The 26,957-nt window shown below is 46.0% G+C and overlaps 4 protein-coding genes, 1 long non-coding RNA gene and 1 other non-coding gene across 6 annotated transcripts; 4 read left to right on the forward strand and 2 right to left on the reverse strand.

The window, feature by feature from the left end:
* Positions 1-328: 328 nt before the first annotated feature.
* On the forward strand, positions 329-2,116 carry LOC4344281 (uncharacterized). Its single transcript, NM_001403268.1, has 4 exons — positions 329-615; positions 770-943; positions 1,045-1,213; positions 1,328-2,116. Exons 1-4 carry the CDS (start codon positions 409-411, stop codon positions 1,720-1,722), a joined length of 945 nt encoding a protein of 314 aa, NP_001390197.1. The 5' UTR covers positions 329-408; the 3' UTR covers positions 1,723-2,116.
* A 2,529-nt stretch (positions 2,117-4,645) lies between these two features.
* LOC136357183 (peroxidase 22.3-like) lies at positions 4,646-6,580 on the forward strand. The gene is made up of 4 exons (XM_066312145.1): positions 4,646-4,925; positions 5,180-5,356; positions 5,643-5,808; positions 5,880-6,580. The coding sequence occupies exons 1-4, from the start codon at positions 4,722-4,724 to the stop codon at positions 6,266-6,268; spliced, it is 936 nt and encodes a 311-aa protein (XP_066168242.1). The 5' UTR covers positions 4,646-4,721; the 3' UTR covers positions 6,269-6,580.
* A 236-nt stretch (positions 6,581-6,816) lies between these two features.
* On the reverse strand, positions 6,817-8,871 carry LOC4344282 (peroxidase RIP1). Its single transcript, XM_015789945.3, has 3 exons — positions 8,573-8,871; positions 8,277-8,471; positions 6,817-7,592 (listed from the first exon to the last, which is right to left on the reverse strand). The coding sequence occupies exons 1-3, from the start codon at positions 8,777-8,779 to the stop codon at positions 7,029-7,031; spliced, it is 966 nt and encodes a 321-aa protein (XP_015645431.1). The 5' UTR covers positions 8,780-8,871; the 3' UTR covers positions 6,817-7,028.
* A 6,144-nt stretch (positions 8,872-15,015) lies between these two features.
* On the forward strand, positions 15,016-16,973 carry LOC4344283 (WEB family protein At2g38370). Its single transcript, XM_015790267.3, has 2 exons — positions 15,016-15,241; positions 15,468-16,973. The coding sequence occupies exons 1-2, from the start codon at positions 15,071-15,073 to the stop codon at positions 16,854-16,856; spliced, it is 1,560 nt and encodes a 519-aa protein (XP_015645753.1). The 5' UTR covers positions 15,016-15,070; the 3' UTR covers positions 16,857-16,973.
* Positions 16,974-17,427: 454 nt separating this feature from the next.
* TRNAS-UGA (transfer RNA serine (anticodon UGA)) lies at positions 17,428-17,509 on the forward strand. Its single transcript has one exon. It is a non-coding gene; the product is annotated as a tRNA-Ser (tRNA).
* Positions 17,510-20,303: 2,794 nt separating this feature from the next.
* On the reverse strand, positions 20,304-21,060 carry LOC136357195 (uncharacterized). Its single transcript, XR_010742378.1, has 2 exons — positions 20,792-21,060; positions 20,304-20,634 (listed from the first exon to the last, which is right to left on the reverse strand). It is a non-coding gene; the product is annotated as an uncharacterized lncRNA (long non-coding RNA).
* Between the last annotated feature and the right edge of the window lie 5,897 nt (positions 21,061-26,957).

The following is a 26,957-nucleotide window of genomic DNA, read 5'->3' on the forward strand; positions in this document are numbered from 1 at the left end:
CAGCTCTGGCGAAACGTTGACAGATTTGGCCCTCTCCCACACGAATGCTGCATATGTTGGCTTGTAGCAGCCATCGTTTCTAGCAAATCAAGTCTGGTGTTATCAGACTTGGACACATGCGTACTAGTAATATTAGGGAGTCCCTACAGAGAAGTAGAGAACGACCAAGATTTTGCACTTTTGCTGGCATATGTGAAGACATAACTCCCGAATATACTTGTTGGCTGTTTATCTCCAATGTATCTACTATCTAGCAATATGCAGGCTCATTTTGCTGGGAGAAAATCGCGAGCTATAAATATGCATGCAATGCAGCGTTTTCTCTTGCAAGAGCTGCTTAGACAGGAGTAGTTGCTACGAGTACTTGCTAGGAAGAAACTGCAGTGTGCTCTGTTCCAAAGAGTAGTGATGGCTTCTGCCTCTTCTCTTGGCCTATTACTGATGCTCGCGGCGCTGGTCTCCACGGCCACCGCGCATTTGTCGCCGACGTTCTACGACACGTCGTGCCCCCGAGCCATGTCCATCATCAAGAGCACCGTGACGGCCGCCGTGAACAACGAGCCACGCATGGGCGCGTCTCTGCTCAGGCTGCACTTCCACGACTGCTTCGTCCAAGCACGTTTCCATCTCACAAACCACCCTGTTTTTTTTTTTTACTTTGATTTAAGGCCGAAAAGTAGCTAACAGGTTTGCCTGTCTGTCAGACTACGTGAGTTAGCAGCGTTGCAAGAAAATAATCGTGGCTTAATTTTTGTCTGAATCAACACAGGGCTGTGACGCCTCAATTTTGCTGGCCGGAAACGAGAGGAATGCAGCCCCAAACTTTTCTGTCAGAGGCTACGACGTCATCGACAGCATCAAGACGCAGATCGAGGCCGTGTGCAAGCAGACCGTCTCCTGCGCCGACATCCTCACCGTCGCCGCCCGCGACTCTGTCGTCGCGGTAACCATGCATGCATATATCAACGACACAAGATATCGAGCTCGCGATTACGAATTCTGTGATGCTGAATTGCTTTATTTGGTTTTTAATTTGGCATGCAGCTTGGAGGTCCGTCATGGAGTGTTCCGCTAGGGAGAAGGGACTCCACCGGAGCCGCTACCGCGGCCCAGGTGATTAGCAGCCTTGCTCCTTCTACAGATAGCCTCGCACAGCTCATCAGCGCGTACGCGAGCAAGGGACTTAGCGCCACTGACTTGGTTGCTCTCTCAGGTGCACACAATATATATAACTCCTCGATCGATCTCCTAATCAACCATGGAAGTGTAGTAAACAACAGCTTGTGTTGAAATTTGAAAACGATATGTTTTTGTTTCAATTATGCAGGTGCGCACACGATTGGTATGGCACGGTGCAGGGGCTTCAGGACGAGGCTATACAACGAGACCAACATCGACGCCGCCTTTGCGGCGGCGCTCAAGGCCAACTGCCCGGCGACGCCGGGCAGCGGCGACGGCAACCTGGCGCCGCTGGACACGACGACGCCCACCGCGTTCGACAACGCCTACTACCGCAACCTGCTGTCGAACAAGGGGCTCCTGCACTCCGACCAGGAGCTGTTCAGCAACGGCAGCACGGACAACACGGTCAGGAGCTTCGCGTCCAGCGCGGCGGCGTTCGGCGCCGCCTTCGCGACGGCCATGGTGAAGATGGGGAACATCTCGCCGCTGACCGGGACACAGGGACAGATCAGGCTCATCTGCTCCGCCGTCAACTCGTGATCTGATCGACCGGTTTGTATATATCCAGACGCTGGGCACTCGACAACATGATTAATTACCAGTGCACGAATGCATCAAGGAAAGAATTCCAGTTGCAATTAATTACAGGTGAAACATACTACTCCGTCTTAGAAAGAATCCAATCCTAACAATGAATCTTGACACATGTTCGTTATTAGGATTGGATTTTTTTTTTTTTGGAACGGAGGAGGTACGCTCGTATTAGCATACGCAATTATAGTCCTTTAAAATCGTAGAGCATTCAGTGAAGATGTCACCGAGAATGTCACGGGGAATGTTACTGAATCTGCGTCCGTTTATTAGCAGGTTTGCATGCTTCTTGATCTGTACCGACTTCTCTCTCCAATACAAAATCCACTCCTGTTACAAGTTATTTTTTCCCTCTCTCTTTTTTTTTGAGAGAGAGAGGACTCCCGCTCTTGCAATCTTGCTAGACCTGTTCGTCCTCCATCTTGCAGTAGCAAGATTTTTTGTTTTCTGGATTGCCGTCGGCCGGTGACCACACGCGCGCCGCCGGCGCGAGTTAAGATATCTCCACCGCCTCGGCGATATTTTGCTCCACGTTGCAAAGGCCCGTGAAGGTGACGATTTGGCCCATCTATGCCGGTGAGCGTGCTACGTGGTGGATGGGGCGTGGGCCGGCTTATTTTCGCGGCGCAAAGGCCTACTCTTTACTTGGCAGGCTGCCACTACTTCGGCCCATTAAAATTCACCAGCGGCAGAAATTGAAATGCTTTTTTTTGGCGGGTAGAAAATGAAATGATTTGTTTTTACAGGAAAAAAAATGAATTGAAAACTAAAAAAAGCTGTCAACGTCGTTTTAAACATTCTGAAGGTGAAAGGAAAGCAAAATGACTGCACAACGGTCAGAAAAGGAGAGAATTATCTTGGACAAATGCTGACCAATCGATTCATCTAGGGTTGTGTTTCGTCTGTTAGTACGGAGTTCCACACCGAGTGCACATCCGGTGGATTATGTTGGACCTGCACTTGTCATGAAATATATTGGGTGAATGTTTCTCGTATACGTCCTTTTTTCATTTTCTTCGCGAACCCTTTATGTTTTTTCTTCTTCTAAATCATCATTCATATGCTGCTGGACACGATATTGTAAATACATGTGTTTGTATTTCCAGTATTTGATTTCAGTTTAAGAATCATAATGAGTGCTTAAATTTTGACTAATTGTTTCTGCCATTCTTCTCGAGGACAGTCCATATATTTGAACTAATCTAGATTCTGAACGGTGAAGTTTTACCTGTATATTGAAAATTCTCCAAAAAAAATTGACAACATTCACAACATATATATGAACTACTCTAAAAAAAATCAAGTAAAGACTCAACTCACACATTGAGAAATGAAATTAAAAAACAAATCCAGCATTAATTGGTACTATTCACATATGAATTTGTCTTTTTATTTCTCAATGCGCGGATCAAATTTGAATATAATTTTTGGTAGAATGGTATATGCTGTTTATACTCTACATTAGTAATTTTTTAAATAATTTTACAACTATTTATATTAAATATAAAAGAAAAGGTTATACGCGTTGATATTCTCTCGGGGGATTAGAATCCCTCTTCCGTGAAAGTAACTTACAACTTCAGATTCTTCTGAATCTTTGCTGATCAACTAGTATAATGTACGGGTGTACAGATTCTGATTAATCACAAACAGATACTGAGAGCAGAAGAAATATCAATATATTGTCATTACAACTTAATTCAGTACTGGCCTTGATTGGCTGCGATTGCTGCTACAGACGCTGTGGCTGAGGTAGTTGAACCGTTGCAAGCTACAGCCATTTTGAACTGCCGCAATAACGGCTGTTATGGTAGCAATCACATCCGAACATGCCCACGTATGTGATAGATCGAAATGGCAATGGAGTTCGGCCCCAGCTTAACTGAAATGAACTCTGCTTGATTGCATGGCAGACAAACTCATTATCATGGATGCGAGAGCTGAACATTCAACTGTTACATGGTTTAAGGCGAGGCGTGGTGTCCTAACTGTTAGGACATTCTCTTGGATCAGTGTCACAACAGTTACTGTTCTGGTGCTACCTACAGTAGTAGTGCACTGTACTGTTATTTGTTTCCTACGAGTATATACTGGTAGCCCAAAGACTGTTTAGTGAAATGGATGACCAGGGATGGTGGCTGTTCTGTTCTCCTCACTCCGTTTTTTAATAGATGACACCGTTGACTTTTTCTCACACGTTTAATCATTCGTCTTATTCAAAAATTTTATACAAATGTATAAGATATAAATCACACTTAAAATACTATGAGTGATAAAACAACTCATAACAAAATAAATTATAATTACGTAAATTTTTTGAATAAGACAAATGGTCAAACATGTAAGAAAAGAAAGTCAACGGCGTCATCTATTTAAAAAACGGATGTAGTATTCCACACTTTTCCACTCACTTGCTCATAGAAAGTTCACGAACACAGCTGTAACTAAAGTGACAAAGCCATGTTACGCCATTGTTTCACAGACTTTTCCTGCAAGCGATGCCTGACAATTCCAAGGATATACTATAATTTTGCCCGGTGAAAGAGGGAAGCAGGGGTTAGTGTTGGCGGTTGCAATTTAAGTTGGGCGCTGTCACCCGATCATGTCTCTCTTGGGTGCATGCAAGCCAAATTACTTCACCACACAACGTGAGCACGTCGAATGCCAACACACGTTGGTCAATACTGTTCATACCCACGATCAAAATGGCTGCACAACGACAGTGGATTGTGAGGACTAACCCTGGACTGGTAAGGCATCAAATCTGAATGTTTTGTCTCTGCTGGAGAAGTACAGAGATATGCAGGTAACCAAGTGGGCTAATTAAATCTCTAGCTATAAATATGCATGGGATGCAGCACTCTCCTCGCAAGCCACAGCCAAGTGCAGATAGCTCATTGCTAGGCAGAGATAAACGTATATATCTTTGGTTAATTGTTAGCTTAGCGATGGCCAAAGCAACTTGCATTTCCTTGCTTGTGGTCGTGGCTCTGGCCACCGCGGCGTCGGCGCAGCTGTCGGCGACGTTCTACGACACGTCGTGCCCCAGAGCCATGTCCATCATCAAGAGCGCCGTGACCGCCGCCGTGAACAGCGAACCCCGCATGGGCGCGTCGCTGCTCAGGCTGCACTTCCATGACTGTTTTGTCCAAGCAAGTTCCACACATAACCAGCGCCTTTGTTCCATTTTGACTTAAACGTTACTGCAGTATATCTCTAGTCAAGCAACTTGAGTGATATTTGAATTGAACTAGAAAAGTTAAATATATATTGTACATGTGTGCATGCAGTTAGATGACATGTTCAGACAAATAACCATATATTGTACATGTGTGCATGCAGTTAGATGACAATTGACAAGCAAGACAAATAACCATACATTCTTCCTGTTTGACTAACTGTACAGGGTTGTGACGCGTCTGTTCTGTTGTCGGGAAACGAGCAGGATGCTCCTCCAAACAAGGATTCTCTTAGAGGCTACGGCGTCATCGACAGCATCAAGGCGCAGATAGAGGCCGTGTGCAATCAGACCGTCTCATGCGCCGACATCCTTACCGTCGCCGCCCGTGACTCCGTCGTCGCTGTAAGATCACTTTCCCTGCATGCATAGCCTGCACGCTTGGTCTCGAACTCTCCTCTCGATCGATTCCTGTATGGTTGTACGTGGGAAACGGATCCTCTAACGTGAACTTCTTCCTAACGTGATCACTAACAGTAACAGGTGAGCCCGTCAGTGGTGGAACTCATATATCAGTTATCACGTTCCTCTGGTTTTACGTCAGATGATCCCGATCCATATATATGACATTATTAGGCTTCGGCTTTTGTACTTAACCAATGGAGTAATAATCATATGAACGCGCATGCAGCTGGGAGGGCCAACGTGGACTGTCCCGCTGGGGAGAAGGGACTCTACAGGTGCAAGCGCGGCGCTCGCGATCAGCGACCTCCCTCCTTTTACCGCTAGCCTCCAAGAACTCGTAGACGCATTCGCCAAGAAGGGCCTTAGCGTAACCGACATGGTTGCTCTCTCAGGTAAAGATCCACCATATATGCTCACAAACCATCAAACCAAGCAAGCTTAATTTTCTGCACTCCTATTTCAGGCGCGCACACGATCGGGCAGGCGCAGTGCTCAACCTTCAGGGGCAGGATCTACAACGAGACCAACATCGACTCGGCCTTCGCGACGCAACGCCAGGCCAACTGCCCACGGACATCCGGCGACATGAACCTGGCGCCGCTGGACACGACGACGGCGAACGCGTTCGACAACGCCTACTACACCAACCTGCTGTCGAACAAGGGCCTCCTGCACTCGGACCAGGTGCTCTTCAACAACGGCAGCACGGACAACACGGTGAGGAACTTCGCGTCCAACGCGGCGGAGTTCAGCAGCGCCTTCGCGACGGCCATGGTGAACATGGGGAACATCGCGCCCAAGACGGGAACAAACGGCCAGATCAGGCTCAGCTGCTCCAAGGTGAACTCGTAAGCGAGTACCCTGCAGACACTGCAGTAAGTAGTAACAACGTTTGTAGCAGTATATGCAGTTATGCACGTATAAGACGATGGAGTGCGTGAAAAAATAAGGACCCCCACAACCACTACGACTGAATGAATAGCAATGTGTACGTGGAGATGTGGTACATGCAGATTTGCCTTGCTCTGTTTCTTGTTCCATCTGTATGTGCATGGAATACAGAGGACAGAGGGGCATATGCATGGCGTATATGTAACGAAATTTCTGGTGCAAAGGCACGGAGGATTATACTATACTCATCTTCTAAATATTATTCCTACAAGCTACTAGTATTCCACACGAGAGACCGAGAGACCCATCAGAAGGGATCAGAATGCGTGTGGCTGGGCTGCTGGGTCATCTCCACATGAGACATTTTTTATTGGGCCGTGAACTTTCTCGTTCGTAACATGTCGGTGCTTCTATGAAAAAGCCCAGTATAACTGGGTCACGTCCCATTAAGGAAGTAGCTCATTCACACTAGTACTCCTGTGTCCACCGTCGGATCCGAGTTTCAAAAATAAAAGGGAAAGGTCTGAACAGATATTAAATTTTTGGTTGAAATGGAACATAATTTTCAAAACAATTCAAATACAAGAGCAGGCCATCACAAAATCAGAAGTACATGCAAGCACACCCTTCAAGAAATCAGCAGCTACCACAGGTGCCATGCAAATTCGTGGCGATGACTCGTGTCGTGTGTCGCTTGACCACACCAGGATCGATCGATCACTCACTGGTTAACAACCCGGCAGTTCTCCCTGATCTCGCCGTCGTCGCCGGTGAGCGGGCTGATGTTGCCCATCTTCACCATGGCGGCGCCGAAGTCCTCCCAGAACTTGTCCGGGTTCTCGCCGTAGTACTTGACCAGCTCGTCGCTGTCGCCGCCGCCGCCGCCCTGGTACAGCTGCTGGTCCGTGTGCAGCAGCGCGCGGCCCTGCGTGAGGCCCTGGTAGTAGTCGGTGTCCACGGTGGTCGGCGTGTCGTCCAGCGAGGCGAGCGCCTCGTCGTCGCCGACGATGGGGCACTGCTCCTCGAGCGCCGCGGCGTAGGCCGGGTCCAGCGTGTCGGTCTCGTTGTAGAGGCGGCTGCGGAAGAAGAGGCAGCGGGAGTAGCCCAGCGTGTGGCCGCCGGAGAGCACGACGAGGTCCTGCAGCGACAAGCCGTGGGACTCGAAGTTGTCGACGAGGTCCGGGAGGTCCATGAACGGGTTCGGGATGTCGTCGTTCGCGTCGTCGATGCTCGCCGTCGTCGCGTCGCGCCGCCCCAGGAGCACCTCGTACGAGCTTCCCCCGAGCTGCAAACAAAATGAATCGTACGTGTCACGTTGCATTGACATCAGGGTCTGTTTAGTTCCCTAAACTCCCAAACAAAATTTTTCGTGCTGTCACATTAAATGTTTGACATATGTATGTAGTATTAAATGTAAAAAAAATCAGTTACATAGTTCGCCAGAAAATTATGAGACGAATCTTTTAAGTCTAATCGCGTCATGATTTGACAATGTTGTGCTACAATAAATATTTGCTGATGACGGATTAATTAGGATTAATAAATTCGTCTCGCAGTTTCCTGACATAATCTACAATACGTAAAAGTGGTTGTGCCTTATATTTTACGATGGATGGAGTATTAGACTACGTTTAATACTTCAAATATATATCTATATATCCGATGTGACATGCAGGGGCAAATTTTTTTGCCAACTAAATAAACCCTCATTTTGGCCTCACCAAGTCAACAGGATCAGGATGTGCCGCAGTTTTTCAGATAAGTGAATCACGACTCATTCTCTTGTGAAAATGATGTCATGAAAGCCGGTTATTGGGTTTAGGTTGAAGAAAGATTTTCAAAAGGAGCATGGTTTGTCTTATGGTCGATGACGTTGCCCTGTTCGATAGATAGCTTTCTACTACTAGTAGTACCTTTCAATCGACAGTATGTGTAACGTGGATAAGTTTTACACTTGTACTGAACTTACCGCGACGATTGAATCACGAGCAGCAACTGCCAAGATATCAGCGCAGGAGACAACATTCCCCAAGCAGGCCGTGTTCACCGCCACCTTGATGGCGTCGATCACGTCGAACCCTCTCAATGACATGTTGTTCGGCTTCGCCAGCTTCTCCCCGATCATGTCGTCGGTGTCGTCCAGCAGAACGGAGCCATCACAACCCTGCATCACGTTCGTTCATCACCAAAACATCTCATCTGCTTGTAAAATCTGCAGCAATTAACCACTAAGTTGAAGCGTGCATGATTTAGTAGCTAGCTCACATTGACGAAGCAGTCATGGAAGTGCATCCGGACCAAGGACGCGCCCATCCTCGGCTCCTTCAAGATGGCGGCGCCGACGACGAGCTTGATGGTCGTCAGCGCCTGCGGGCACGTCTCGCTGTAGAAGTCCGGGGTGAGCTCGCCGGAGCCGGAGGCCGACGCAAAAGCCGCGGCCATGACGGCGAACACAACAAGAAATGGCGCCATTTTTGGCAAGCTGCTACTACTGCTTCCAGTACCAGCGATTAGCTAGTGAGATGGTCGAATGTGCTGGTTTGGAGTGTGATGCTGATGAGACTGTGTGCTTATATAATGGGCTAAATATGTGCGATTGACCCGTCACTATTAGCCAGGTTAACAACCGGTGCTTTTTTTCGGTGTATGATAGAGATCTAATGCAAATCCAGGCTTTCAGAATGCGTCAATGCGAGGCTTGTCAAAGAAGAGATCAGTTTCTTCTCCATCTTATCAATTACCAAATTGTGACAGGCATGTAAAGTGCTACTGGTTTCTTGCGAGTAATGCCGACCTCTTTACAGGATTTTTCTTTGTTTATTTTCTGAAACATAATACAGGCTTTTTCTTAACAAAATGTTACTTATTACACGGATATTTACCTGATGAACCTTTTTGGTACCGAATTGAATATGAGCCATCGTCCATAAGTAAAATAATGAGGAACTACTTTTGTTAAGCAAGTTTGTTAGCATAGTTTTCTTGCAGAAACCAGCAAAATCGACTGATCATATCCTCCTTTATAATGAGCCAGTTTAACACGATAAGAAACCATCCGAACGCTATAATCTATGCTCCAGCACTGCGTATAAAATGCTTTATGGAACAGCTGTTTTTGGGTTGTTTTGCAGGTTAATAAACTGCCACTGCTTTAGAACAGAGGCATGTATCAAGGCGATGCTTGACCTAATCAATGGATCACAATCACACGGTTTGGTCAATCACTTGCCGCAAATATTTAAACGCGTGCTTTAGACATAGGTTGAAACTTGAAATATTTCTCTCTGTTTCCTCCTTGGAATAAGTTCACTTTGGGTCCCTCAATTTGTCACCCAGTCTGATTTTCATCCATTGATCGTAAAACCGGGTACGACTGGTCCCCCAACTTACGAAACCGTTTAAATAAGGTCCCTGGGCAGTATTTGACCCCTGTTTTGGCTAAGGTGGCGCCTACGTGGCTAATTTGACTTGGTCTTCATCTGACGTGGCAGTGACGTAGCGCTTACGTGGCAATTCGATAAAAAAAATAATAAAACCTACAGGACCCACATGTCAGTTTCACACACACACACACACTAATGGACCCCACCTGTCATTCTCACTACCCCTTCTCTCTATCCCCTCCCTCTTCTCTCTCCATCCGGAGCGGTGGGGGTGGCAGCGGCGGAGCGGCAGGGAGGAGTGGCGGCGGCCGGAGTGGGTGGGGAAGGAGCGGCGGCCGCCGAAGTGGGGTGGGCAAGGAGCGGTGGCGGTCGGAGTGGGACGGGCAGGAGCGGGCAGGGCACCTGGCGGCGACAGCCCCCGCACCCGCGACCTCCCTCGTGGCGCGTCGATCCATGGGTCCCCCGCCGCCGCGTCGCGAAGCCAGAGCACGGCGGAGACGTAGGCGGCGGGGAGGCAGTGCTCAGGCGCGAGGCGGTAGTCGAGGGAGATGACGATGGCTGGCACGGCCGCGGCCATGGCCTCGCACGAGGCGTGGTAGAAGACGCTGCCGGTGGAGAAGAGGACGAAGCCACCGCCGTGGAAGTAGACAATGACAGGGAGCTTTGACGCTGGCGGCGGTGGCGGGACGAGGTTGGGGAGGTGTCGAGGGAGGCGTCGAGCGGCCCGTCGCGGGAGAGGACAAGGCCGGTGGCAGACGGCGGCGCGTCGGGGACGAAGGGGCGCGTGATGGTGCCGCCCGGGTGAAAGAAGGGGAAGGGGAAGCTCCTCGCTCCGGCGGGCGGCCGCTGACGAGCTTGGTGGCGGTGGAGAAGAGAGGGGCGACGGCGAGGTTTTATTCTCCTCTCTCCCCTCCCTCTTTCTCTAGATCCGCGCACCGCTCCGCTGCTGCCGGCGGCGTCGAAGAGCGTGAGGAGGCGACAGTGGTGGAGGCTAGTTGCGGCGGAGGGCGTGCGCCGCTTCCTCTCCCGTCGGCGCCGCCGCGTGCCGCTCCCTCTCCATCACGCGTGAGAGAGGAGGGGAGAGAGATGAAGAAAGGGGAAAGAGGAGGAAGAAGGGGGAGGAGTGAGGATGACATGTGGGGCCCACGTAGGTCCCACTTTTTTTATTAATTTATGTGTGAAACTGATATGTGGGTTTCACAAGGTTTATTATTTTTCTTAGATCAAATTGCCACGTAAGCACCACGTCTGTGCCACGTCAAATGAAGACCGAGTCAAATTAGCCATGTATGCGTCACGTCAGCCAAAACCACTATCAAAACCGCCGAGGGACCTCGTTTACCCATTTTCGTAAGTTGGGGGACGGGTTGTATCCAGTTTTACGGTTCAGGGACGAAAATCAGACTGGACGACAAATAGAGGGACCTAAAGTGAACTTATCCCTTCTCCTTTATGTTGATTTCGGACCATCAGGCCCCTGTATCGATACTCTGTGGGCCTTTTATGGCCTGTCAGCAGGCTCTTTTACGGCCGTATATCCCGTCCCGTTGTAGGGCCGAAAGCGGAACATTCCGGCCCATTTACTGCAAAATCTCATAATCTAAAGCTGGCACTTTTGCTAGCTTTTGATTGGTCCACTTGGCGCCTCTTACCTTGGAGAAAAATTATAAATTTATACTAGAGAACAAACACCTAACAATCATATGTGAGAAAAAATCTAGAGAAAAATATCACATATAGATTCGGCTTCCAGATCTTCTCTTTCCAACCACACGAACTTCTACTCCCTTGTCTTCTATAAATATACCACGCCTACTCGGTACTACTCCTATAACTCTACAATATATAATAAACCTAAAATTATTAAGAAAAAACAAATCTAAAATAACGAATTTACATTCATTTTCCTTCTTTAAATATCCTACGTCTACTCGGTACTATTCATATAACTCTAGAATATACGGTAAACCCAACATTATTATGCAAAAAAAATCCAAAACAAAGAAAAAAAGAAAATCTTGTTTTCTTATATCACAGAATAGGATCATTAATACCTACTCAGCTAAAAAATGATTGTGTTTTTTTGTTACACAGGATATGTTAAAAAAACTCTAAATATAATAAATAATTGATCTTTCAAAAATTTAAATCCACAAGTAAATATATTTGAACCAATTAATTCTGATGAATCTTAAAATTTATTTTACTTGTTTGAATTCATCAGAATTTATGCATAAAATGACACATTAAATTTAGTACAACTTTGGCCTATAAACTATGAATAGCAGGAATCATTTGAAAAACACATTTTTCTTACTTCCAAGCAATAGAAAAATCAAATAGAGCCGCATATGATCTTGCTGAATATAAGTAACTTCAATTTTAGGACTAAAGGCAGCACTACTTTACAATTTCAGAGATCAAGTACTTTACAATTTTAGAGATCAAGCAGTTCATAATTATGCAGCAACCCAAATTTAGACTCTCAATGCCGTGCTTTCACATGCGTGTCCCTGTCTCGGTCATTGCATAGTCATGTTGTATTTGAAGTCGCGGTATGAGTGCAGCCATGAAATTTATGTCTCTGGTGAGACGAGTATTGCGGCAATAGTGCAGCACAAACCAATCGTCAATCGTGCTAAAAATACAAACATATTTACCACAATAAATAAGATAAAAATAATATAAAAAAGTTGAACTAGATTTGCATCTTACCTGCAACGATATACCCTCATGCACAGGCATAAGTTGAGTTGTAGAGAGAACTCCATAATCGCACATTGGGAATGTTGTTATTGACCTAATATCAAAATAGCAATTTGTATAAAAAAAACTTATTTTCTATTCAAAACTTCATTCAGTGGCCATTATTTAAAAATGTTTTTCTTTTTAGGATAGATTACATAAAAATCGATAAATTCATAGTTTGCAAGGAATTACCTAGGCGACGACTAGTACATAATCCCGTGGGCGCATTTCTTTTTTAGATAGATTACATAAAAATCGATAAATTGATAGTTTGTAAGGAATCGCCTAGGCGACGACTAGTACATAATCCCATAGACGCATTTCACGACTAAAGTATTCTGTGGGCCATATACGGCCCAATTATGAGGAAGTTAGGCCTTACGGTCTAATAAATCGACGCGTGCATGATGAACTTTCATGAAAACGCTTCGTGTAAGACATTCGACCGTGTTCGGCCCCACCATCATTTACCCATCTCTTATGGGATCATCTGTACATTTGTCGACAAATTTTCTCCTAAAAATTTCGCATCCAATTATAGTACAATCGTGATGTGATTATATTGTAACTTGTATATAACTCTTAACAATCTCTTCGTAACATGCTATTTTGGTGAAACGGAGATCGTGGGAATGAATCCTCTCACATGTGTGCGTGTAGTGACTTTTTTCCTTCTTCACTTGCACATGAAACAAATCTAATGGTTCAAAATTGTTGGAACAAAGTCTAAAATGCATGGCAAGGGCCCTCTCCTCTATAGGAGAGAGCCCATGCTTGAGTTCTTTAGGAGAGAGGTTGAGAGAAAGAGGATAAAGTTTGGATGGCCGAGAATGGAGTGGGGGTGTGGGGGGGAGATCCTCTTGTCCTTGGAGGGCTTATTTTATTCATATGTAACGGGAAATTACATCTTTACCCTTAATTTACTATATATGTACAACATCCTCTTGGGGGTATTTTAATCCTTTTATACATTAGTTTATACGACACTCTAAGTATGTGGTTATTCCCCAACAAGAAATATGTGAAAGTTACATGCAAGTTGCATTATAGTTACATGTAAGTTACAATGTAATTACATGTAAGTTACAGTGTAATTATACTATGATAGTACTTAATTACATCTGTCAAATTTTTAAGAGGAAATTTATAGACAAATATATAGCAAAATTGTCTCTCTTTCACGCGATTTCCATCTAACACATCAAGCCTCTTTGACCCCTTCCCTATCTCTCTCTATATTTTTCGTCGGCCTGACATAGGGGGCCCAAGGTCGTTTGTTGCCATCCCCACAATCTCCGGTGAGCGACCAAAGATTGAAAGATCTTACAATAAGGGAGACAGATCCATTTGTCAGAGTGGAGGAAGGATGCAGGAGGTAGGCCATATCTTATTTTTTCTTTTTGGAGCTTTTTGTGAGGATGTTGCAAGCTATTATTTTCCCATGCATGTTACGCCTTGGTGTAATTGAATGTTTTACTATATTTTAATTGTATGTTGCGCACTTTAATTCTTAGGTGTTGCGACTAGCTTATTTAAATATTGCATTTGGTTGAACATTTTTCTCTAACCGCTGAAACATTTTTACCGAATATTGAAACATCTTAAATATTTTTATTGTAACATTTCGGTGAAACATCTAAAACATTTTTGTACGGACGTCTGGGCCTTGCTCCTCTCCGGACTTTCAAGGTTAGTGCTGTAGAACTCTGGAACTAACATGCGGCTGATTAAATGAGTTGATGGGCAGCTTAATTACGGCCCGCCTGTTTAGCCAATTGATACTCAGCTCACATACGGCCTAATTAAGTTAGATTAACTAGATAAAAGAACATCCAACACAGGGGCCCAGCTCCCAGCTAGTAGTACTCAGTACTCGTCTCGATGCTACGAAACCCCACCTTACAGAAGCGTAAAACTGCGTAAGCCCATCAGGACTGGGCCCACATGGCAGATAAGCATGGCCCGAGTTCGTAGTAAATCCCCCAAGTCCTGCACGGGGTGATCACATCAACAGTGTGTTCCTCAAGGAGCGTTGTCACGCTACAACGTGATGGTGGCGCGCCACGGCGGAGAAATGGCACTCACTGTTTCCTCGTGACGTGCGCCAAAACAGGCTCGCCACGGCACGCCCCTTGCCGCCGGGGAAATGAATGATCCAGGGCGGCAGCAGAGTACCAGACCCTAAGCTTCAGACGCGGCCCCATCTACAGCCACTGTTTCGCAATGCTTAGAAAGATGGCAGCCTGAAATAATTGAACTCGTTCGGCCGGGCCAACCCGGCAGAGAAAAAAAGGGATTATTGAACTCCAAAAGTGATCAAATGCGGTGGAGCAGAGCTCTCGTGAGTCTAATCCCGCAACGAGAACGCATATGAATAATGGTTTTGCGGCGGGTGCGTTCTGCAATGACAGGCCAACGGTCAAAGCATCCCAACTCCCGCCTCCTCCTCGTCTAAAACCACTCGCTTCCAAACAATCCAAACCTTCCATGCCATTTGGCATTTTTGGCTTTGCTTCTCTTCTCTTCCTTTGCTTTGGCTCTTCCCCAAAATCACAAGACCCAAGAAAGAAAGAGAGAGAGACAAAACAACAGATCATCTTTGCAGCACTGTATTGGCACTGTACCGCTCGACATGAACGGCGAGGAGGCTCCGGCCGGGAGCGGCGGCGGCGGCGGTGGAAGGGCGGAGATCGACACGTCGGCGCCCTTCGAGTCGGTGCGCGAAGCCGTCGACCACTTCGGCGGCGGCGCCGCCGCCGTCTGGAGCTCCTGCCTCGTCAACCGCATGCTCACTCCCCCGAAGGTGACGCCTCCTACAGTAATCTTCCCAATATTCGTGCTTCGTTCTCCATTTCTCCCAAGTCCAAACACCGTGCTGTTGAGTGTCGAACGAACTGTTAATGTTTCAGTACAGTTGGGAGTGTTTTGTACTACTAGTTTTGTCCTCGTTGTATTAGCAAAATCAGCTTGCAAATCTGCATCAGTATTTGTATGCTCCCTTTTGTCTTATGCTACTAATCCGATTGCAGGAACATGACCAGATGAATGGGCAGACCTTGCAGCTAGAGAAGGAGCTCATCATCAAGGAAAGCCAGACGCTTGATGTGCTCAAAGAATTAGAGTCCTCCAAAAGGATCATTTCGGACTTGAAGCTAAAAGTGCAGAATGATTCAGCCATCACTGGACACCCGGGCCAAACTGAAGCACCAGGTGCAGGGCCTGAGGAGAGGCGCTCTTCTGAAAATGTTGAAACTGATGGGGAATTGGGTGGCCTGGATTCACAGAATCTGCAGCCTCCAAGTTCAGTGCTAATGCAGCTTGAGCAGGCAAAAGCGTACTTGACCAGAACCACAGCTGATCTAGCCGAGATAAGAGCCTCCGTTGAGTCGCTGTGCAATGAGATAGCAAAAGAGAAAATCTTGGTGGAGAGAAGTCGAGAGAAGGTTTGCTCCAACACATCCTTGATCTCTTCGCTGGAGGGTGAATTGGATCGCACTACACATAAGCTGCAAACGCTGAATGATAGGCAAAGAAGGCGCGAGGATTCGTCACACATTCTGATGGAGATCAAGAAGGTGACATCAGAGATAGAGCAGCTCAAGAGCGCATCAAATGCATCGAAATCTGAAGCTACGATGTTGGCTGCCGAAATTGAGCAGACAAAGGCAAGCATTGCAACCGCTGAGGTGAGGTGTCTTGCAGCCAAGAAGATGGAAGATGCAGCAAGAGCAGCAGAAGCTCTTGCACTTGCTGAGATCAAGGCCCTACTTAGCGGTGAAGCTTCAGCTGGAGATCTCCAGGGTACTGATGGAGTGAACTTGTCCTTGGAAAAGTATTTTGAGCTTGCTTCAAAAGCTCAAGAGTGTGACGTCAGCTCGAGGAAGAAGATTGAAGCGGCAATGTTGCAGGTGGAAGAAGCCAACCGATCAAAATCCAACTCGCTCAACAAGCTGGAGGAAGCTAAATTGGAATTTGAGAAATGCAAAATTGCACTGCAGGATGCTCTGAAGAGGGCACACGCTGCCAATCGGGGGAAGCTCGCAGTGGAAGAGTCTGTTCGTAGATGGCTATCTGAGAGTGGCTACAAGAGGCACTCATTTCATGATTCTTCCAAGTTAAAAAATGCAGCAGATATCACTGACGTTTCAAAGAGCTTCTTGAAGCCAACACTGTCAATTGGGCAGATATTGAATCTGAAGCTAATGGGACCTGATGGGTATGACAAAAGCGTTTGGGATGATACAACTGAAGCTTCAAATGTTTCACTTGGTCAGATCCTGAACCGGAGGAATGCTGTTTTCTGTAACAGTGATATAACTTCTCAGAAGATATTGTCAGGAAAAAGGAAGAAATTTGCCTTCACAGGGCTTTCAGTTTTGTTGGCAAAACAAGCCAAGAGGCAAGAGCAAGAGAAATAGAGGATCAGATTAGAGCCTATCTGCCCAAGGTTTACCTAAGCCTGAAACAGTAGGTGATGAATGTTGTGACCACTATTTCCATGTTCATGTATGTTAGTTGGTTCTGGCCCTGCGTCCTCTGAATCTGTTATTGCCCTCTCACACATGATTTCTCTAGGATGACTGGTTGCGGATTAGGAACGTAAAACTGACGGTATTGCAGTCCTTTCTATAAATTTGCAACTATGCTTAACATGAGTGAGGCCACAAGATGAGCTGTTAGTACTTTCCCATGCTTGATTTTAACCGTTCATATTGTGTGCAATTATTAATCCCTAATAATTACTATAAGTCTAAACTTTAACTTATTTATTACCCACCAAATATAGGTATTGCTAATTATTCTTGCTCATGATTGTTACCTACAAGTGTCCGTAGAAACGTGCGAAGTTACACATAGTTGGAACCACAAAGTTTTATCACGTACTGCGTGCTTTTGAAGTATAGCGAAATGCATTTCTTGTGGCCCTTAATAGTACTTGTGTTCAGAATTAATAGATATAAAGACTTGAAGTCGAGCAAAAATCATACCGTCGATATGTCCGAGTGGTTAAGGAGACAGACTTGAAATCTGTTGGGCTACGCCCGCGCAGGTTCGAACCCTGCTGTCGACGCATGATTTTTTGTCCCTCAACTAGCTAATTTAACTCGGTCTTCAGACGTGACAATTCGATCCGAAAAAACAATAAAACCCGTGGATCCGAAAAAACAATAAAACCTGTGGAACCCACATGTCAGTCTCACACAGAAAATAATAAAAAAATGGTGGGCCTCACATGTTAGTCCAACTCACCCCTCCTCTTCTTCCTCCTCACTCCCCCATCTCCCCTCTCTTCATCTCTCTCTCCTCTCCTCTCCTCAGACGACGGAGAGGCAGCGGCACGCGGTGGCAGTGCGGTCGGACAGTGGGGCCTATGCGGAGGAGCTCGGACGAGCGACGACGGCGCCGGTGCAGCGGGGCGCGGCTGAGCGGCGGCTCGACGCGAGCGTGGCCGTGCGGCGGCGCCGGCCCCGGCGCGGGTACAGCGCGGGTCGCGGCCTCAACGGTGCGCAAGGGCAACGGTGCCGATGCGGAGGAGCTCGGCCTAGCGACGGCGGCGCCGATGCGGTGGGGCGCGGTTGGAAAGAACAACACGGAATCAATCGACACCAAATTTTTATCGTATTTCTTTTATGCTGTTTTTCCTTCTCTACGTTTTGCTCCTCCCGATCTACTGCAGGCAGCTGTCATCGTCATCGTCGTCTCTCCGGCCGGCTGGTGGTGACGCTGCCTCGAAGCAGCTGCTGGCTGCTGCGTAGATGCACACGCAGCAGCGTTGCTGCATGAGTTAGACGCAGCAGCAGGTGAATTTTTGTGTTGCTTTCCTGGGATAAATTTTGGTGGCAACATTTTCTTCTTCTTTCCTCGGTTCTCTTCTTCTTCCTATGGCGCCGGTCGCCGTGGAGTGGCGCTCGCGGCTGCTCGGGCGGCGCGGCTCCTCCGGCCATGCGCCCCACCGCATCGGCGCTGTCGTCGCTCGGCCGAGCTCCTCCGCATCGGCACCACTGCCCTTCCGCACCCCCGAGGGCGCGACCCGCGCTGTGCCCGCGCCGGGGCCGGCGCCGCCGCACGGCCACGCTCGCGCGGAGCATCCACTCAGTCGCGCCCCGCCGCATCGGCGCCGCTGTCACTCGGCCGAGCTCCTCCGCATAGGCACCGTTGTCCGGCCACATCGCCGCTGCCTCTCCGTCGCCTGATGACAGAGGAGAGGAGAGGAGAGAGAGATGAAGAGAGGGGAGATGGGGGAGAGAGGATGAAGAAGAGGGGTGAGTTGGACTGACATGTGGGGCCCATGTGTGTCCCACCATTTTTTTATTATTTTCTGTGTGAGACTGACATGTGGGTCCTATGGGTTTTATTATTTTTTCTGGATCGAATTGCCACGTAAGCGCCACGTCAGTGCCACGTCAGATGAAGACTAAGTCAAATTAGCCACGTAGGCGCCACGTCAGCCAAAACCGCCCTCAAAATATCGAGGGACCTAATCTGCACCGGTTTTAATAGTTGAGGGACCCGTTGTGTGTGGTTTTCCGGATGAGGGACGGAAATCGGATTCGTTGACAAGTTAAGGGACCTCAGATGAACTTATTCCTTTTTTTTATATCATTTTTACCGAATTTACTGGGTCTTGTGTTGCCAAATGGAAACCTTTTTTCCTTAATGGGCTGGGCCTTGTGTTGACATATGGGCCATTTTTCTCCTAAATAGACTGGGCCCAGTGGACATATAGGCCCTTTTTCCTAATGGACTGGGTCTTGTGTTGACTAATGGGCCCTTTTCGTGATACACCGGGCCTTGTGTGGACATAGGGCCGTTTCAGCAACTCGTTACTTACTATCCTCTATCGGTTCTCTATTGCAAAAATTTCTTCTTGCTTGCTGCTTTGTTCATGCAACACCCATGTCCCCGAATTCGCCCTACTGCAGAAGCTTGGATTGGAGCCAATTTTTCCCTGCCAATATTTTGGCACTACCAAATTTAATACAGCACTAGCGTAAAATTTGACTAGTGAGAGAAAAATGGGTAGCAAACCAAACACCCATGTAGCTCCGATCCAAAAAAGCCATAAACATGATGACGTGCCCTTTTCATACTACAGTAGCAAGAACAAATGAACAATTCCACGGCGTAAACCATTTACTGTCTGTCTGTCCGTAGGGTTATGATTCCCAAATTACGTGCTTGGGTTGGGTTAGACCAAGCATCGCTGCCTGCAAGCAGCAGCTTTTCTTCAAGGCTGAACTGCTGGAATCAGATCAGAAGTTTTCCGAGTTCACGTGCAATCCAATGCGTCTGAAGGTGAATCACGTTGTTTGCGTGGATGGAAAAAATATGTTGCTCCGCCTTATCGTAGACGGACGTGCTGTCTGTCCAGGTTCAATACACTTGCCTATAAAGTATAAACTCCATTCTCTCATGTGCAATTCGAAATAAACTAGTGATAGTAGTACTGAATAAACAAGTCGTCGACACTGCAGCATTATAGTACTGTACTACATTTCTGAACCGGAAACGGCTGGTATACTCGATTGTAGGAACCAAATCGACCAATACATTCCATGCTCTCAAATGGGATGGATATATCAACCTTCGTCTTTCTGCTCGAGCAGTTGAACCGAACGCGAGCCACCACCGGTTCTTGAGAAATATCAGGCCTGAACATCGACCCAAGTCCCCGACATGAATACATGATTGATGATTGAGTATGGGTCACTTTACTGAAGATACGCAATGCGGTGGCTGTTTACAGTTCAGCTCCGGCCAGCTTATCAATGATGGCAGAGCAAATTTCTATTACTTTCTCCGTTTTATATTATAAGATTTTCTAGTATTACCCACATTAATATATATGTTAATAAATCTAGATATATATATTAACATTTATATAAATAGATAATACTAAATAGTCTTATAATCTGAAACGGAATAGGTACATTACATATATGCCGTTTCAAGAAGTATATGAAAGCAAAGCCCGTACCATGCCATATTGCCATACACCTAGACGAACAGTCCATCACCATGGTTAATCAAGGAGCACGCATCAGCGAAAAGCAGCACACGTATGATATGGGTGGTGCGCATTAGCGTCAAGTATGATGAGGATGGAGCATCAATGAAAGCATCGGCATGATGTAACGCCACGGAGACATATGCGACGTGGACGTGTCGAGAGTAGCACGAACGCAGACGCTGTTCCTGATTGGATATTTCTTTTTATTAGTGTACTAGAACTACTATCTTGCCAATACTTGAAAACTATAATAAACTCCAAATAATTGCGATGATGTTGAAAAATATAGTACTAATAAACTCCAAATTATAATTGCGATGATGCACTAGTAACATCACTTACACGTGGGGTCGTACGTTCTCCATTATTGGAGCTGGAAGAATTCTCTGGGCAGCTGCAAACGTAACCAAACTCTCTTTGGGCTGGTGGTGGTGGGATCAGAACTCACGTACAACACTGCTGGCCCAATAAGCAAAGATGCCAGATGCACGGGATTTTTCCGGTGGATGCCCAAGCATATTCCGAGCAGAAACTGCCGGCTTGCGGCAACCAGAAACTCTCCGGATCCAGCCAGGAAAACGAAGGAATTTTACTACTTCGTCCGAAATTATAGACGGACAAATCCATACTGGAAGGAGTACGACACGCTAAGCTCGTAGCGAGAAATCTGCGGGCAATCGAGCCGTGGAATCGTGGTTTTGCCGTGTGCGCGGCGCGCCGCACCGTACGCGCATGCGTACGTGGTCCAGGAACCAGGAGAGCGGTCGCCCACACGTACGGCGCTCACATGGATCGAGCCGCGCGTACGGGGGAACAGCGACTAGCCTCCCTCCCTCCCACCCACGGCGCGGCGGCACACGGCCCATCCGCATCCGCGTTCGCGCTACGTTGTCGTACACGAATCATCGTGTGGTTGGGACTTGCTTGGGCGCGGTTGGGTCACGTTTCAGGCTTCAAACAGTTGAGTTTGAGAGATACGGTACGAGAAGATTTTTTTTTTCACTTATTCCTTTTTCACGAACACACAAAAGGTTTACACGTTAATATATTAGAAGAAAAAGAGTTTTTATTAAATAATGCAATCAATCAGACTGGCTTATGCCAATGAAAGAGAGAAAAAGAAAAACAAAAACCGAAGCCAGGAAAAGATTACTACCGCGGTTAAACGCAACTCCTAATAGCGGGAAGGGGCAGAGCCACGCTACACTCCCAACAAATTCCCAAAAGCGGCAACGCCAGCTAGAGGCCACATATTACCCTCCGAAAGGATGGACTACAGCACCGAGATCGAAGAGAGCGCGGAGTTGAAAACCCTAGAGTTTCATTCCTTCCATAGCTACCAAGAGAACAGGAGAACCAGGGAGTCAAAATTGGCGTAGAGATGCTCAGGCAAGCAGGCCCTGGAGGAAGACCACCAGTCCTGGAGCTAGCTGCCACGGGAGGGGGAGAGAGCAATTCAGCCAGGAGTGATAACACATGGAGCCAGACTTGCCGAGTGAACACACAATCGAGAAGGATGTGGTTCGCCGTCTCAAGCTCCTGATCGCAAAAGGGGCAGGCCAAGTGGCCATCGATGCCACACTTCTGGAGGAGGTTGCCGTCCAGTAGCGCTACTGAAATGCAAAAAAAAAAGAACATGTATTTAGCAGGACCCTTTGCATGTCAGAGGAGATCAACACATGCAAAAAAGTGTTGGCCATAGAAGAACGCCTGGTACACCGAACGCACCGAGTAGCGCTGGTCACTCATCCAACGCCACACAAGACGATCCCCGATGCCCGACAAGAGCTGTATGTGAAGCACCACATCCCAAATAAGAAGAAACTAGGAGATGACATGGACAGTGAGGGCGCCGCGGATGTCAGAAACCCAGGAATTGTTCGCCAAACAGGCCAAAAGCAACTGTGCGTGAGCCTCAAAGGCGTTGGGGCACGCCGAAGAGGAGATCTCGAACCAAGGAGGCCACCGAGCGGTCGTCGATCCATTGTTCAAACCAAAAAGAGTATTGACTCGCCATCTCCCGGCATGAAGAAGGTGGACGCCTCGAACATGTCGAAAATGGTCTGCTCGGCTGGGGCCTTCAGGCCATCCCAGTAGGGATGCTCTGAACGCTGAAGCCAGAGCCAACGAATACACAGGGGCACAGGGCAAACCCTGCCATCCTAAGATCATGAATTCCCAAACCACTAAAAGCTTTGGGACGACAGTCATTCGTCCAGAACACTCGGCACTGCCCCCATGAGCCGAGTCCATACCCGTCCACAAGAAGGCGCGACGCTTCTTATCAATGGCCTTAATAACCTGGACTGGAAGGCAGGATCACCATAGACACATGGACTGAATTGGAGGAGAGAACCGACTGGACCAGCATAGAGCAACCAACCAGAGTGGTGAGTCGTCCCTTCTATGGTGGAAGTCGATGGAAGACTTTATCCACAAACGGTTGCAGGGCCGTCTTTGGCAACTTGCGAACGGACAGCGGAATGCTGAGGTAGGTGCAAGGAAAATAAAAAATCGAGCAAGGAAAGCAAGGCTGAACCAGTTCCAGGTCCTTAGCCGAGCAACAGATCGGAGTAACCAAGCATTTGGCAAAGTTGGTGCGTAGCCCGGACGCTGCACTAAAGACGGAAAGGATGCTCTGGATGAACTCAAGATTAAGGCATTGATGCGGTACAAGATTAACATGTACTTAGTAGTGATAGACTGATGAGTAGGTACTTTTTTTTAATGTAAATTTAATAACTCTTAGTATCTAGATACTATGAGATACTAAATTTAATACTAAATTTTGGTTCCTCATAATATCTTCCCAAGAATTGTAAAATTACTCTAGACTGCTAGCCTCACATAGTAGCAGGCTGCAAGAAATAGGCCACACCGAACGGGACTTCACGGTTGTACTGCATCTGTGACTGTGACGATGGCGAGGCTTAATTTCGTGGATCTCGAACCTTCTTAATCTTGTTTTCTCGCATGACAAACAAACGAAAACAGGTGGAGCTACTGAATCATTAGCCTTTTGTTACCAAAACAGAAAAAAAAAACTGAATCATTAGCCTTTTTCTATGGTGGCGAGACACGTACGGCCGGCCCGTGCGACGTGCCAAGGGCTAAACTGTGGCCGTGACGCGGTGCACGGTAGAAAAAAAAATTGCACCGTAGTAGGAGTAACAATTATCACCAAACAATATTAGCAAGTACGCTTTGCGAATGCCTTTGTTGGTATGATCACGACGTCGCGACGTTGATAACATAGAGTAAGGGGCCATGACGTATTTCGATTTGACATAAACGACAATACAAAATTGTTTTCAACTTTTTTAGTGAAACAGACAGCTGATTCCACCCTCTAATTGGGTGTCATTTTCCAGCGGGCGGCGGTCGATCTGCTAGATTTGATCAATCGTGGATTCATCAGTGAATTCGTGGAAAAACTGGGGTAATTTGTGAGGTCAAAAGAGAGCTAAACGGTACAGTAATATCTCAGGAAACCACCAGGAAAGATCGATGACGTTGATGCTTCATAGATAGGGTAATTAATTAGCAGCTGTATATTGGGAGGACTTTGGTCCTTTTTGGCTGCATGCTTGGAAGAAGAAGAAGAAACAACGTGTACAATGCGCAAAAACAGTGACAGTTAAATTGTTGGTCCATTATTTATTTATTTCCTGGACATATGGACTTGGTACAGTTCCTTAACTCGGACAAAACACATGGAAATTCCAAGCCGCCGAAATACACTGGAGAGTTTAGTTGATACTAGATCGAACATGATGTTTTTCTTCTCGATCGGCGGCTACTAATTATTTTCTCAAAGAAATGTTCGTAGTACATACGAAGTAGACTATAGAGTACGTTTTACTAGTTAGAGTACTTGGAAGAGAAGGTGCAAGACGTGCACAGTACGTGTAGGGAGGATGAAGCAACAGTCCAAACCGCCAGGGCGACGGTAGCACGCCATATACTTGTTTTTTTGAGAGAAGAACTATGTATATATGAGTACTTGTCCATGTTGCCAGCAACGTATCAGTTGTGGACCACAATTATCATTTGATAAGCTTGTTCAATTCTCATTACAACAGCTGGAACCTTACATGATCAAACAAAGCAGCCAGCTACTGTACGCTCCTCTGTTTGACCGAAATCACCATCTGAAGCTGGAAATCTGCATTTGCCAATGCCATAAGCTTGCATTCCCAATTCGTCGAGCTTGCCGGCCGGTTTCATGCATCTGCCAATTGCTCATCCACGCAATTGCCGAATGCATGTGACACTCTGCCCGGCTTGAGCAAATATCGGGGAGAGAATTAAACACTCTAGCTACTAGATTGGGCCAAAAGACGTTTTTAGTGTGAACTATTTTCTGGTTCCGCTTTGCACAACCAAATCACCTTGTCATGGTCATCCCTGTTTCGTTTTCAGAGACTCCGACCCATTGAGAGACGAACAAGTACACTCCATACCCTTCATGATAGTTTCACAACACCCATTGTACAGCTAGAGACCGATAAAGATCACTAGCTAGTACAATGAATCTAGATAGAAGATACTTTCTAATACAACGAATCTGAACATATACAGATTAATTATTTTTAAGATAAAAGAAGTGAGTAGAACTTCGGTAGAAACAAGGTACTCGTGTTCATATAATAATATAAACGATCACGTTTTTACTGTCTTTCGTAAAAGAAAAGAAAAGGAAAACAGAAGAGGCATTGAAAAGGAAAGGGTGGATTTGTGCTGCATGCTGTTTTCCCGTGGTGAAAATGGAACCGTGCAACAGGTGGGAATCCTCCGCGTCGTTGGACGCATACGTACGTGATGCTCCCCTTTGCGTCCGTCTGCTCCACGAGTTGTATCTCTATCGATCCTCTCTTTCTCGAGTTGTGCGATGCAGATATCGGACGGATGGATATATCTGTGACGGTACGCGACTGTAGATCTATATATATCTAGATTTTCGCTTTGAGATGTTTGTGTCACTTGTGTGACGTATACGGGCTTCGAAACGTTTTAAACTCGACTATACGAAAGGACTTCGATCTTTATGGTGCTGGAAAGTATTTTTGCCAGCAATGCAAAGACGCCTTGCTTAAATGTTTGTTTTAAAATTGCACTTGTTCCAACTGGAGCTTAAATGTTCGCTTAAGTGAAACAAACATTGCTGTTCTACATCAATAACACCTTCCAAATGGTACTATTTCGGGCATCAATTTATTCCTACTCGATCAGTGCTACCCAACCAGTCCACTACAATAATTTATTTAAGTGTTTTTCTTTTCAAAAGAACAATTTAATTAGAGGCGTTTTTTTCCTAAAAAAAGAACAATTCATAATCGTTTCTTCTCTGCACCAAACACGCACGACAGCACACATGATTTTAATTTTAATTTGAAAATCAGAACAGTACACATAATCATAAGACGTAACTATACAGCTAGTGGTACCACTCCATCTAAGAGAGATACTATCCACTTATACTTTAAATGCAATTTTCTCTTAAAATACTCATCCGATATACGATCCGATTGCACCGTTGTGTTCGTAACAATTAATTCTTTATAACAAGATCTTACATGATTATATTTTGATGAAAAATTATAAATTACTTTTATCATATATCTAAATTACTTCTTAGACATATAAAAATAAATTCAATAAAGCCTAAAAGTAATTTACATATATTATAGAAGTAACTTATAATAAAAAGAAAGTAACTCTAATGAATGCCTTTTTTCATTGGACGTGAAGTCATATTTTTATCCCTACAACGAATTTACTTCTAATGTCGTGACAAAGTTACTTCTGTTTTGTTTTTAAGTTACTTTTATAATATATGTGCATTACTTTTAGACTTTATTGAATTTACTTTTATATGTCTAAGAAGTAATTTAGTTAAATCTAAAAGTAACTTATATACATGATAAAAGTAACTTATATATATAATAAAAGTAATTTATAAATATAAATATTTTTTTATCATAATATAATCATGTAAGATCTTGTTATGAAAATTTAATTGTAACAAACACAATGGCGTAATTGGATTGTAGATCGGATAAATAATTTGAGAGAAAACTTTGTTTGAAGAGGAAAAATACATGCATGTCTATTAAAAAAATGCATGCATGTAGTACGAGTACGATGTAGTAGACTCCACGTCTTCTCCATATTTAGGCGTCGCTGGTTAAGGCAAAAACGGGAGGCCTCTCTAAATAGATTTTATGATAATCATATAATAGCAACGCAATCACACCGTATACGAACACCACTAAACATAATCCCTCCGTCCCATAATATAGCAACGGGTACTAGGTTGCTATATTATGGGAGAGAGTAATAAACATTGATAAGTACGTGTTGTGATGACGTGAACTTTCTCGGTTGCTACCATTGCCAATGTGCCGTCGGGCCCACCCGGCAGTGTCACCGAGAGAGTCCCGTCTCCTCCCGCAGCGACCAACCGCGAGACGGATAAATACCGCCACGCGCTCGCACCCAAATCTTC

The sequence above is a fragment of the Oryza sativa genome, chromosome 7 (genome assembly GCF_034140825.1).
Source record: "Oryza sativa Japonica Group chromosome 7, ASM3414082v1".
Taxonomy (NCBI): domain Eukaryota; kingdom Viridiplantae; phylum Streptophyta; class Magnoliopsida; order Poales; family Poaceae; genus Oryza; species Oryza sativa.